The sequence below is a fragment of the Hypanus sabinus genome, chromosome 12 (assembly GCF_030144855.1).
Source record: "Hypanus sabinus isolate sHypSab1 chromosome 12, sHypSab1.hap1, whole genome shotgun sequence".
Taxonomy (NCBI): Eukaryota; Metazoa; Chordata; class Chondrichthyes; order Myliobatiformes; family Dasyatidae; genus Hypanus; species Hypanus sabinus.
In genome coordinates, this window is record NC_082717.1 from 78,065,413 (window position 1) to 78,079,649 (window position 14,237).

At 39.8% G+C, this 14,237-nt stretch overlaps 1 protein-coding gene across 2 annotated transcripts in view; it reads right to left on the reverse strand.

Annotated features, from left to right (window-relative positions):
- The window catches only part of crls1 (cardiolipin synthase 1), a 77,561-nt gene that overhangs the window by 53,727 nt on the left and 9,597 nt on the right, over positions 1 to 14,237 (reverse strand). For both annotated transcript variants that reach the window (XM_059986254.1, XM_059986253.1), the window contains exon 2: positions 6,709 to 6,846. In XM_059986254.1, the coding sequence (XP_059842237.1) occupies positions 6,709 to 6,846 (138 nt within the window). The remainder of the gene's footprint in view (positions 1 to 6,708; positions 6,847 to 14,237) is intronic.

Below are 14,237 nucleotides of genomic sequence, written 5' to 3' on the forward strand. Positions count from 1 at the left end.
ACTGAAGTTGAACTTTTTTTGGCAGAAATGCACACTGCTGGGCTTGGAGGAAAGAGGGCACTACATACCAACACCAAAACCTCATCTTAACTGTGAAGCACTATGGTTTGGGGCTACATTGCTGCGTAATGGCCTGGACAGCTTGCAATCATTGAGGGAACAGTAAATTCAAAATTACATCAAGTCATTTTACAGGAGAATGTCAGAGTAGCTGTCTGTCACCTGAAGCTTAATAGAAGTTGGATAATCCAACAAGACAATGATCTAAAACACAAGAGTAAATCAACAAAAGAATGATTTAATAAGAAGAAAATTTGTGTTTTGGAATAGCCAAGTCAGAGACCAGACCTTAACCCACTTGAAATCCTATGACATGACCTGAAGAGGACTGTTCATACAAGATATCCCAGAAATATAGATGAACTAAAAGTTTTGTATGGAGGAATTGTCTAAAATTCATCTTCGCCGTTCTGCAGGTCTGATCTGCAGCTACAGGAATCATTTGGTGGAGGTTATTGTTGCTAAAGGAGATTCTACTAGTTATTAAATACAAGGGTTCACATACTTTTTCCAGCCTGGACTGTGAATGATTAAACAATGTGTTCAATAAAGACATGAAAAGTACAATTGCTGTTAATCTCAACAGATTTGTCTATTATTGTAACTTAGATGAAGATCAGACCACATTTTAATGAGTAATTAATGCAGAAAACCATGGAATTGCAAAGGGTTCACAAACTTTTCCTTGCAACTATATACAAGTGACATATTAAATTTTGGGGGTGCCACAGTTGCATAGCAGTTCGTGCAACACTTTTACGTCTTGGGGAAATTGAAGTTCAGAGTTCAATTCCAGCATCCTCTGTAAAAATAAAAAGGTCTGTCTGGTCTTTCCACGTGTACTCCAGTTTCCTTCTACGTCTTCGACTGTACCAGATAGTAGGCTAATTGGTCATTGTACATCGTTCTGTGATTAGGCTAGGGTGTAATAGGTGGGCTGCTGGCTGTCACAGCCCAACAGGCCAGAAGGGCTTGTTCTACACTGTACATTAAATGACAAAATAAAATTGATGCATACTTCCAGTAGGTATTGCAGACGGTGAGGCTGAAGGTGGCAATGAATCAGCATCTAGGATGGAGATTGAAAATCTGGCTGAATGGTGCCACAACAAATTTGTATTCAACATCAGCAAACTAAGGAGCTGATTATTGATACAGGAGGAGGAAATGTTGTCTCCATGTTACAGTTAAAAAAAAATGACAGTTTTCCAAGTCAAAGTTTATTGTCATATGCACAAGTCCATGTATACACTGGTGTAATGAACAAGCTACTTATAGCAGCATCACAGGCACATAGCATCATACAAGCAGATTTAACAAAAATTCACTATGTTTACAAGAGAAGAAAACTAAAAAAAAATCCAATTTAGTGCATAGCGATTAGTCACAGTGTTGTTAATCTGTAGTGATTGTTTTATCCCCATTTGGTTCACGAATTAGTTAGTTAGAGGGATGAAGCTAATCTTGAATTTGGTGATGTGAGACGCAAGGCTTCTGCACCTCCTGCTGATGGTGTAAAGATGACGAGAATCTTTGATGATGGATATTGCCTTCTTGAGGTAACAGTTCCTGTAAATATTACCAATGTAGCAGAAAGGATGTGACCATGATTTATTGGTCAGAAACCACCACTCTCTGCAACTCATGTTTCTGTGCATTTGAATTGCATACAAAACCATGACGCAACAAGTCAAGACACTTACAACAGTATACACTTAGATCATTAAAGTGTTCTGTGATAATGTTTTGCAATGGATCCTAGCAAAATAATAATTGTGACAGCATGAGGCACTGTAAAACACACATTCCCATTTTGTAATAAAATTTGTATAAAAGGTACACATTTTCATATTAGTATAGCAAAACAAAATGAACTGGTTTTTAATTATAAACTAGCATTTAAGATGTATTTACTTAATAATCAGGGACAACAGTTAATTTTGTCATCTTGATTTAATACTCCCACAGAACATTCAAACAAATTAGCATGAGGATGATCCTTTGCGTTGACTGCCATTATTCCAGTTAATTGGGCCATGGGTTAATCAGGGCAGCTGCTTATTCAGGACAGCTCTTAAAGAATAAAAACTAATCGAGAAAATAGTCTGTATTCTCTGTTTCTTTGGGACACTATGCCGCTTAATTGGGACAGGAGACTGTTGCCAAACCATTTCTAACTAGCATCATTCTCATCCACTTGTATATTAGGCACTACACCATGCTTTGAGCAAACAGTTTTTCAATAGCATCATTTGCATGTGTGGATGTTTAAAAACCAGTGATTTTTGTCACTGATAGTTGGTGAGAAATGAAGCTGCAAGACAATTCTGAACTGCAGTTTCAAGAATTCGGGCTTGGAGGTGCCAGAAACAGGGTGGAGGGAAAATGAAATGATTTCATTATATCAACAAGTTAGGCAATACGGAAAATTTGAAGTTATCGACAATCATCTTGAATGTTACAATGAAAATGAAAATTTGGAGAATGCAATAGTGAAGGGATTGTATGAAGGCAGTCAATTATCTGCACTGATTTTATTCATTTAGAATCAATCAAAAGAACAGCAGTGTACATTGGATGAATTTCTCCATCAATAAGGCCACCTGTAAGGAGTTTGTACATTCTCCCCATGGCTGTGTGGGTTTCCTCCGGGTGCTCCGGTTTCCTCCCACAGTCCAAAGACGTACAGATTGGATGATTAACTGATCATTGTAAATTGTCCCATGATTAGGCTAGGGTTGTAACAGGGGTTGCTGGGCGGTGTAGCTTGAAGGGCCAGAAGGGCCTTACTCCATGTTGTATCTCAACAAATAAAAAATTAGCAAATAATAGTTGTATAGTACTGTAGTAGTACTGATAGTATTCTAATTTGTTCTGTGTTTTATTTAAATACGTAATTTGGTACTCAATTAAACTACTTTTTTTAAGTATACCTTTTAAATAATTTCCATTGAACTGCAGCTAATTGGGGCAATCAATTAATTGGGCTAAAATGTACTGGTCCTGATGTGTCCCAATTGATTGGAATCCACTGTGTGATTTTGATTTTCTGGACAGCCATTAACAAATAGGAGTTTTAATTGGTTTTAAAATCTGTCCAATGCACAAAGCCAAATATCAATGAGACAAAATATGGAATTGGATGATTTCAGACAACTTTTTGCTCCTAAATTTTGCACCAATATATCTGTAAAATGCTTATGTAAAAACTCTGAATAAACAGCAATTCATCTTCAAAAAGGTTGCTTGAAGGACTACATTGCAAGTCATATTTTGGTAGTTGAGAAATCTGATATTGCAAGTGCTTCATTTCTACAAATCATAAATAAAAACAGAACAAAGCATACATATTCTTAGCTTGAATATGCTATTTCCTTTAGACCAGATAAAAACATTGCACAATGCATCAGTAATTTGAGATGCTTTGCAACACTTCAGAGTGTCAATCGAAAAGACATATATGGATTATTTTATGAAATGAAGACCTAACAACATTTTTTGTGCTAGATCAGTACTTTCAACCTTGTGTGGCAAAAGACAAGTCTAACAAGTCACATTTGCTTGCTCATAGATCATTTTCAATCTATACTATAACATAAAAAGCTGCAATAACGTGAAAAAGAGGATCTTTGAACCTCGACTACAAATGAGAGGTTGATCAATACAGAATGTTTTAATCATCTTCTCAACTCTGATTTGTTTCCTTTAAGCATGTTAAACACTAAAATCCAATTCAGAAATGCAACAAACATTATAATAGTGTAATCAGTTGCAACAAAAACTAAAACCTTGGGTACAAAGGTTCTGAAAATTAATGAATCAACTAAATTGATTGTATGTATTTTAAAAAGAACTAGGTTACAAGAATTAAAATGTACATTACAGTATAGGGTATTTGATGGTTGATTAATAGATCAGGGACAGGATACAAATGACCCAACTTACTAAAATTTGACTTTACACAAGTTGCCATATTTTTAAAAGGATTTTTAGGATAGTACCACAATATGTATTCTATCAGTTCAATTCAGAGTAATGTTAGGGTGACTATTCAATGTTCTGGAAGAATTATGGCAAGTATACACAGTGCAATACGATATAGGTAACAACAGAAAACAGATGTTTTTGACGAATGGAGAAGTCGGCTTACACGGCTCACATGAACAGAACCCAAACTGTAACTTGGGGACTGCCTGTGCTAAAGGCAGCTTTAGCACTTGACCATAAACATTTGGCCCATTGAGTGAGCTCCACCAATCATGGCTGATCCTTTTTTTCCACAAATTCACCACCTTCTGGCTAAAGAAAGTTCTCCATATCTGTTTTAAATGGTAGCCCCTCTACCCTGAGGCTGTGCCTCTTACTCTAGACACCCCCATCATGGGAAACATCCTTTCCATATCTACTCTGTCTAGGCCTTTCAACATTTGAAAGGTTTCAATGAGTTCTCCCCATCATCCTTCTAAATTCCAGTGAGTACAGACCCAGAGCTATCAAATGTTCATATGATAACCCTTTCATACCCAGAATCATCCTTGTGAACTTCCTCTGAACCCTTTTCAATGTCAGCACAACTTTTCTTAGATGAGGAGCCCAAAGCTGTACACAGTACTCAAGGTGAGGCCTCACCAGTGCCTTATAAAGCCTCAACATCACGTCCATGCTCTTGCATACTAGACCTCTTGAAATGAATGCTAACATGGTATTTCCCACCCTTATCACCATCTCCACCTGCAAGTTAACCTTTAGGGTATTCTGCAGAAGGACTCCCAAGTCCCTTTGCATCTCAGATTTTTGGATTTTCTCCCCATCTAGAAAATAGTCTGCACATTTATTTCTTCTACCAAGTCCATGACCATGTATTTTCCAACATTATTTCATTTCTTGTCCATTCTCCTAATCTGTTTAAGTCCTTCTGCAGCCTACCTGTTTCCGCAACAATATCTGACCCTCCACCAATCTTTGTATCATCTGCTAACTTGGCAAAAAGCCATTTATTCCATTATCTAAATTAGTGATATACAGCATAAAAAGCAGTCACAACACAGACCCCTGCGGAACATCACTAATCACTGACAGCCAACCAGAGAGGGTCCTTTTATTCCCACTTGCTGCCTTCTACCAATCAGCCAATGCTCTAACCATGCCAGTAACTTGGTAAGCAGCTTCATGTGTTGGCATCTTGTCAAAGGCCTTCTGAAACTATAAATACACAACATCCACTGCATCCCCTTTATCTATCCTATGCGTAATCTCTCCAGAAAATTCCAACAGGTTTGTCAGGCAGGATTTTCCCTTAAGTAAACCATGCTGACTTTGTCCTATCTTGTCCTGTGTCACCAAGTACTCCATCGCATCATCCTTAACAATTGACTCCAACATCTTCCCAACCAGAGGTCAGGCTAGGTGGTCTATAATTTCTTTTCTGCTTCTTTACTCTTTCCTTAAGGTTGGAATAACATTTGCAATTTTCCAGACCTCTGGCAGATCCTTCATCAGCACTGGAAAGAAAGAGGGCAGAAGCCAGAATAAGATAGGGGAAGGAAAGGAGCACAAGCTGGCAGATGTAGGTGAAACCAGGCAAGGAAGCAGGCAGGCGGGTGGGGCAAGTGGAATGAAGGAAGGATCTGAGACATCTAGACAGCCTTGCTCCTTCAAATTCAGATTGTCCTTAAACAAAAAATAATCAAGGCAGCCTAAAAAGCTGGACTTAATGATCAAAGCAATTTGGCCTAACCTAAAACCACCAACAAACAATATATCAAAATAAACTGTGCAAGGTATACTCAGTCGGAGCAATACAGCAAGAAAACAGGCCCTTCAGCCCATCTGGTCCATGCCAACCAAAGCATCCTCCCTGTTAGTCCTAACTGCCTGCGTTAAGCCCATAACCCTCCAAGCCTCCTCCCCCGTGTACCTATCCAATTAAGCCTTGTAATTATGCCCACCTTGTCACCCTATATAGTAACTCATTCCAGGTACCAACTACATTCTGTGTAAAGAACAGTCTCTTAATCTCTCACCTCTTGTACTTGTGCCCTCTGGTTTTGGATTCCCAAACCTGCGGAAAAGACTGACTCCCAGCTCATCCGCACCCCTCATTTACCTATGCTTCAACAGATAAAGGTCCAGAATGACCAACCTCTTTCTACAATTCAGACTCTCCAGTCTAGGGGGTTCCCAGCCTATTAATGCCATGTACCAATACCATTAAGCAAAGAGTCTGTGGACCCCAGGTTGGGAACCCCTGCTCTAGTCCAAGTAACATCCTCATAAATCTCTTCTGCAACATCCCCAGCTTGACAACATCTTTCCTGAAACAGGTTAAACCGAACAGTACACAATATTTCAGGTTCAGCCTCATCAATGACTCATGCCAGCATCCTAAATACCCCTACTTCACCCCATCTACTTGCATGGCTGCTTTCAGTCAACTTGTGTACTCATACCTTCCGGGTCCCTCTGTGCCTGAAGAAAGATGAACAGGCTTGATAACAAAAATCAAATTACTGAATCCTAAAGTTCTGTTTAGGAATTAAAAGTCCAAGATGGTACTAAAATAGATACTGTAAATTTAATTACCACCTGGTCCTTTATCATAAAGGCATAACAAAAGATGTCCATTTAATCACAGAACTAGTTACTCACCAGATCGGTAATGCCCGCCAATGTAAAAAGACCAAGGGCTAAATTGAATTCTTCTTCTACAATTAGGTAGCCCAAATAGGGTGATAAGCCAATCCTCGCCATACATAGAAAGTTTGGAATTGTCCATGGATTTTCATACTACAAATAAATTAAAGAAAGTTAGTAATTTCACATATATATACAAATTCCAGATAATCAAAAGAACCGGGTACCTGATGCAACAGCTAGCTTAAACATTCCCAGAATACTGAGAAAGTCACATTAATCCTTTGTTTTCTTCAATATAGAAAGCACTATTCCAAGTACTTAGCAGTTGTTCCATGTAACATTCAGAATAGGCTATTCTTTCTATTTTGTATTTTATTGTAATGTTTAACTCCGGGTGCAACTCAATAGAAAATAAAACTACACAATGCAAGCACAGAATTGGACCAAGATCAAAGACAAGTAGAATAGCTAAGTGGCTTGTAACATTCACAGAAGTTGTTATACCAGGTAACCAACCACTTGCCCGTGGTATTAATGGCCCTGCAAATCCTTGACCATTGAGGTATCTAAGTACATGCATGTTACCATACATAACTCAGATAATTTTCTTGTGGGCATACTCAATAAACCCTTAACAGAGTAAGTTCAAAGTACGAATAAACTCTTCTTGGGCTTCCAGCAGGTACAGGTGAAGATTTTAACTGACCTTTCAATGACAAATTCCGTCTTCTTCATCAAGGAAGACAGAGTTTGCCATCAAAACGGCAGTTAAATTCGATACCTGTACCCAGCTGGAAGCTCGAGAAGAGTTTATACAGCACATACGCTGGGAAAGCACTTGATCCAAGTTCAAAGTACATTTATTATCCATGTACATATACATTATATACATTATATAACCTTGAGACTCGTCTCCTTACAGGCAGACACAAAACATATAAGCATAATAGAATCAATGAAAGCCTGCACCAACTTCGCTGTTCAACCCTACATCTCACACTTCACTGATACAATCAAATCAGGGGACCAACTCTGGTTTAATCCACTTGAAGGGACTCATCATGAAATATTAACTGTTTATTCTCCTCCATAGACGCTGCCTGATTTGCTGAGTTCCTCCAGCACTTTGTGCATGTTGTTCAAGATTTCCAGTATCTGCAGAATCTCTGTATTTGTATCTATGAAGGAAATAATAAGTCCATAAGATCTAGGAGCAGAAGCAGGCCATTCAGCCCATCAACTCTATTCCACCATTCAATCATGGACTAATCCATTTCTTCCAGTCATTCCCATTCCCCTGCCTTCTCCCCATACCCTTTGATGCCCTGACTAATCAAAAACCTGTCCATCTCTGCTTTAAATGCACCCAATGACTTGGCCTCCATAGCCACTCGTGGCAACAAATTCCACAGATTTACCACTCTGAGTAAAGTAATTTCTCCGCATCTCTGATCTAATAGACGTCCTTCAATCCTGAAGTTGTGTCCTCTTGTCCTAGAATCCCCTATCATGGAAAATAGCTTTGCCATATCTAATCCGTTCAGGCCTTTTAACATTTGCAATGTTTCTATGAGATCCCCCCCTCATCTCCCCTAATAGGTGATGTTTTGGGTTGAGATCTTCACCCAGACTGGAAGGAACCTGACCCAAAATGTCAACCATCTACTTCCTTCTACAGGGACTTTTGGGGGAGCAGAAACTTTGGCAGTTGATTCTTCAAAGAGCTGTGGAAGCTGAAGAATTAATTATATCTGGGGCTGAGAGAGACAGGTTTTTGGTCTACAGGGAGTCAAAGCTCACAGTGAAGTTAAAGCTAAGTCAGATCAACCTATGACCTTATTGAAAGGCAGAGCAGGTTCCAGGGTTCTCAAATGATATGTGAAATTGCCAGCAAGCCACTCATTTTACAAGCAATTAAGAATAGGCAACAAATACCAGCCTTGCTAACAACTCCTGTTAATGAATAAATGTTACCGGACAGACTAAATAATTGTGAGTTGCTTTCAGAACAATATAACCCATTCTGAAGAATTTTAATTTTACTTCAAAGATTAGCAGAATGACATTAATTTTCTATTAAAAAATCAAAAATGATCGTAATTTATGTAGCAAGCATACACTGGTAGACATACCAGTTGGTTTCCTTTCCCAAAGCAAGACAGAAATTTAAATGACGCTACTGCCTGAGAAGGAACAACCCAAAGTTTAGACAATTTAAGTGCTAAGCCAGATTGAAAAGGTCAGTGTGTTGGGGCTGGAAGCGAAGGATGGGCCGGCTCTGCACAATGAACTGAGGCTGTGGCCTACAACCAAATCACTTTCATGAACTTCAGCTCTGAATGCTACCTGCTTACTTCTATTGCTTGCACGATTTATTGTTTCCTCCCTTGGCACACTGTTCTTTTGGGTTTCTTTGTTTTGTGGCTGCCTGTAAGGAGACAATTCTTAAGGTTGTGTAAAGTATACATTCTTTGATAATATGTACTTTGAACTTGTATAATCTCATGTTCAAAAGCAGTATGCACACTGATGAGACATTTGCCAAGTAATATCATAGTTGTGAAGTTGGATACAGCGCTGCCAAGCAACCCCTTGGTGTAAGTGACTGCACAAAATTCAGGCCAGAAATTGCTACAGTTAACTTTACCATTGTAATTTACTGCAATCACTATCATGCTGAAATGATTTGGCGCACGGGCAGGTGTGTAGCCACGATCAGCATGGGCAAGAAGTGGGCATAAAGCCAGGAAGGCGGAAATGGCAGCAATTACTTTGCTTCAGTATTCATCAGTGATAAAAAAAAAGGGTGATGTAACACTGGATGATGAGGTGACAAAAGAGAAATACATTTAAAACACAAATAAACTGACAAAACTTGGAATGGATTGCTGGCTGACTTCAGGACAGCAAGCAGAGAGGGGAGTAAAGAGTAGCCACTCACAACAGAAAAAGGTAGGTATTGGCATTCCACAAAGGAATCAATGGTGGAGCCATTACTTTACGTGCTTTAGTCTTTGGAAGATTTAGACAAAATTTCAGAAGGATGGAAACCACAGTGATCAGGCTGTCAGTATGCAAGAAGATGCAGTGCACAGCAAAAATGTGAGGAAGGACAGCCAGGTGATACGGCAAAATTGCAGTCAGTGGAATGTGTTGAGCTATAACATGGAGACAACATTTAAAATAGTGACGAATACAGGACTGAATGTGTTATATTTGAATGCACACAGTATGTGAAATAAGATAGCTGATCTTGTAGTGCAGTTACAGATTGGCAGATAAGACATAGGTATCACTGGGTCCTGGCGGAAAGAAGATCATAGGTGGGAGCTTAACTTCCAAGGAAACACATTGTAATTGAAGTCACAGATAAGTAGGCAAAAAAGGTGAGGTGCTTCTACTGGTAAACAATGAGATCAAATCCTTACAGAGGTGACATAGGATCAGTAGATGTAGAATCCTTGTAGGTAGAGTTCAGAAAATGCAAGGGTAAAAAGACCCTGATGAGAATCATATTCAGGCCTCCAAACTGTAGCCAGAATTTGGGATACAAATTATAACAGGAGATAGAAAAGACATGTGAAAAGGGTATATTTACAATAGTTGTGGGGGATTTCAATATGCAAGTAGATTGGGAAAATCAGGTTGGTGCTGGATCCCAAGAGAGGGAATTTGTACAACGCTTACAAGAAGCCTTTTTAGACCAACTTGTGGTTGAGTCCACTAGGGGAAAGGCAAATCTGGATTGGACGTTGTGTAATGAACTAACTTTGATTAGAGAGCTTCAAGAAAAGGAAGCCTTAGGAGGCAGTGTTCATTATATGATACATTTCACCATGCAGTTTGAGAGGGAGAAGCAAAGTCAAATGTTTCAGTAATTCGATGGAGTAAAGGGAATTACAGAAGCATGAGTGAGAAACAGGCCAAAGTTGTTTGCAAGGGAACACCAGCAAGGCAGACAGGAGAACAGCAATAGCTGGAGTTCCCTGGAGCAATTCGGAAGGTGTAGGATAGATTCATCTCAAAGAGGAGGTATTCTGGATGACACAACAATGGCTGGCAAGGGCAGTCAAAAGCAGCATAAAAGCAAAAGAAAGGGCACATAATATAGCAAAAAATAGTGGTAAGTTAAAGAGGATTGGGAAGCATTTGAAAACCAACAGAAGGCAACTAAAAAAGCCATAACGAGAAAAGATGAAATATGAAGGGAAGCTAGCCAATAATATAAAAGATGGATACCAAACATTTTTTCAGCTACATAAAGAGTAAAAGAGAGCAAGAGTGGATATCATGGATATCAGACCACTGGAAAATGATGCTGTAGAGGTAGTAGCAGGGGGCAAAAAATGCCAGTCAAACTTAATAAGCATTCGGCATCAGTCTTTACAATGGAAGACACTAGCAGTTTGAGTGTGTCAGGGAGCAGAAGTGAGTGTAGTTGCAACTACTCAGAACATGCTTGGGAAACTGAAGGGTCTGAAGGTTGATAAGTAACCTGGATCAGTGACTTTCAGAACCCTAGCATTCTGAAAGAAGTGGCTGAAATGATTGTGGTGGCAGTAATGATCTTTAAAGAATCACTGGATTCTGGAATGGTTCCACAGGACTGGAAAATTGCAAATGTAACTCCACTCTATGAGGGAGGGAGGGAGGTAAAGGAAATTATAGGCCAGTTAGCCTGACTATAATGGCTGGGAAGATGTTGGGAGTCCATTATTAAGGATGAGGTTTTCGGGCACTTGAAGGCGCATGATGAAGTAGGCCAAAGAAGGGCATGGTTTCCTTAAAGGGAAACTTTGCCTGGCAAATCTTTGAAGAAATAAGAGGCCGAACAGATAAAGAAAGTCAGTGGATTTTATTCACTTGCATTTTTGTAAGTGCTTGACAAGATGTTGTACATGAGACTGCTTAACAAGAGCCCATAGTACTACTGAAAGATACTAGCACTGATACAAGATTGGCTGACTGGCAGTGTAATGTACTGTGTGAGTATTCGTAGGTCAGAGTGCGTATGATGTCAGAACAGGGGTTAAGAAAATGGAGGTCTGTTGAATAAACGTGGTTGTTCAATCTACAGCGGTGTCCAAGTCACATCAATACTACATGGTGTCAGAAGTAATTGTGAGGAAAAAAAAGTAAAAGATGTCACAGTTACAGCCACCGTCGAGTTTAAGCCTATGAGGTAATGTTGCTGAGAACTGGAAGATAAGGATCCAGCATTTTGAGGTGTTTTGCACCGCTAGCAGCATAGCTGAAAAGACAGAGAAGGTGCAATGTGCTACGTTTCTGCATGTGGCGGGGGCAGAGGCAATAAAGGGTTGCAACACGTTTGTCTTCCAAAATGATGAGCAAGACAATATTGAAGTGTTGAAGAAAAAGTTTCAAGATTACTGCGAACCGAGAAAAAACTTACCATACATCCGACACTTATTTTTTATGAGGGCTCAAGGACCGACAGAGACCATAGACGCCTACGTAACAGATTTGAAGAACAAGGCAAAAAATTGAGTCCGGACAACTGCACGATTCTTTCATACGCGACAGGATTGTATGCGGCATACGAGATGATCATGCGAGAGGCAGGCTATTGAGAGAGGCGGAGCTAACATTAGAAAAGGCGATTGATGTTTGCTGTGCCAGCGAGATCACATCAAGTCAGGTTAAAGTGCTTAATGAAGAAGTTGAAGTGCACAAAATAAAAACTGTGAAAACTGATAAGAGCAGGACAAAGCCAGCTCCACAGGATAATCAAAAGGAAGTTAACTGCAACAGATGTGGTTATAAACATGGATACAGAAAATGTCCAGCCTTTGGTAGGACATGCAAATTATGCAGAAAGAAAAATCACTTTGCAAAGATGTGCAAATCGCAGGAGCAAGCAAGGAAATTGCATGCTGTGGAACAGAGTGAGGGCAACAGTGACATGTTCATTGACACAGTTGAAGTGGAACAGGAGGTATGCATCAAGAATATTGACAATGCAGAGATGGAGGATGAAGATGATTGGACTCAAGATCTGATAATAAACACGAGGAATGTGACATTTAAACTTGACACTGGGGCGAAGTGCAATGTAATGTCAGCAGAAACATTCAACTCACTGGACATCAGAGGAAGACTGAGAAAATTCACCTGCAAGCTTGTTGCATATTTTGGCCACAAGACAGTGCCATTGGGAAATAAAACACTCATGTGTGTACAAAGGGCAAAAACACAAGATAGAGTTTGATATAGTACAGCAACATGTTCCAGCAATACTGGGCAAAGCAACATGCACAAATCTAGGCCTGGTGAAGCGAATCTATGGTGTGGAAAAAGAAAATTACATTCTCAAAGATTTTGCTGACTTGTTTTCTGGATTAGGATGTTTACCAAGGAAACATCATATCCAGATTGATCTAACTTTTGCACCAGTCGTGCATGCTCCGAGAAAGATTCCAGTAGTTCTCAGGGATCGAGTAGTGGAGGAGCTACACAGAATGGAACAGATGGGAGTCATAACAAGACAAATAGAACCTACTGACTGGGTGAATAAAATGGTGACAGTGGTCACAGAGAAAAAGATGAGGATTTGCATGGATCCACAAGATCTCAACCAAGCCATCAAAAAAAGAGCACTATCCGCTGCTCACGGTTGAAGCAGTTGTCTCTCACATGCCTAATGCAAAATACTTTTCAGTATTGGATGCAAATCAAGGTTTCTGGCAGATCAAGCTGGATGAGGAAAGTTCCAAATTATGCACTTTCAACACGCCCATAGGGAGATACCATTTCCTGCATCTACCCCTTGGGATTTCTTCTGCATCACAAGTATTCCAGAGGTCCGTGGCACAAATGATTGAAGGCCTGGACAGAGTGGTCAATATCATTGATGATTTGCTGGTATGGGGTGATACAATTGAGGAACGTGATCAGAGACTGAGGAAGTTCCTGGAGAGAGCACGTGAGTACAACCTAAAACCGAACAAAAGTAAATGTAAGATCAGAACTACAGAGATCAAATACATAGGTCGCTGATGGGCTAAAACCAGATAATGAAAAGGTCAGGGCCGTGATATAGCTACCACAACCCGAAGATAAGCAAGAATTATTGAAGTTCATGGGCATGATATAGTATCTTGCCAAGTTCATTCCCAACTTATCAGAGGTCAGCACTCCACTTCGAAAGCTACTAGAGAGCAACACTGAATGGCATTGGGAAGACGAAAACAAAAGAAAAGTTTTGACACATTGAAGCCGTTGGTTACCAATGCACCAAGCCTCAAGTTCTGTGATGTCAATAAACTGGTGACAATGTCTGTGGATGCCGGTTCAGAGGGAATAGGAGCTGTTATACTGCAGGATGGGAGGCCTGTGGCGTATGGATCACGAGCACTCACAGACTGTCAACGCCGATATGCTCAAATCGAGAAGGAGTTACTCGCCATAGTTTATGGGTATGAGAAGTTCCAGCAATATGTATATGGCAAAGAAATCCAGGTTGAGAGTAATCACAAAGCACTTAAGAGTATCTTCAAAAAGCCACTTCACCAAGCTCCTAC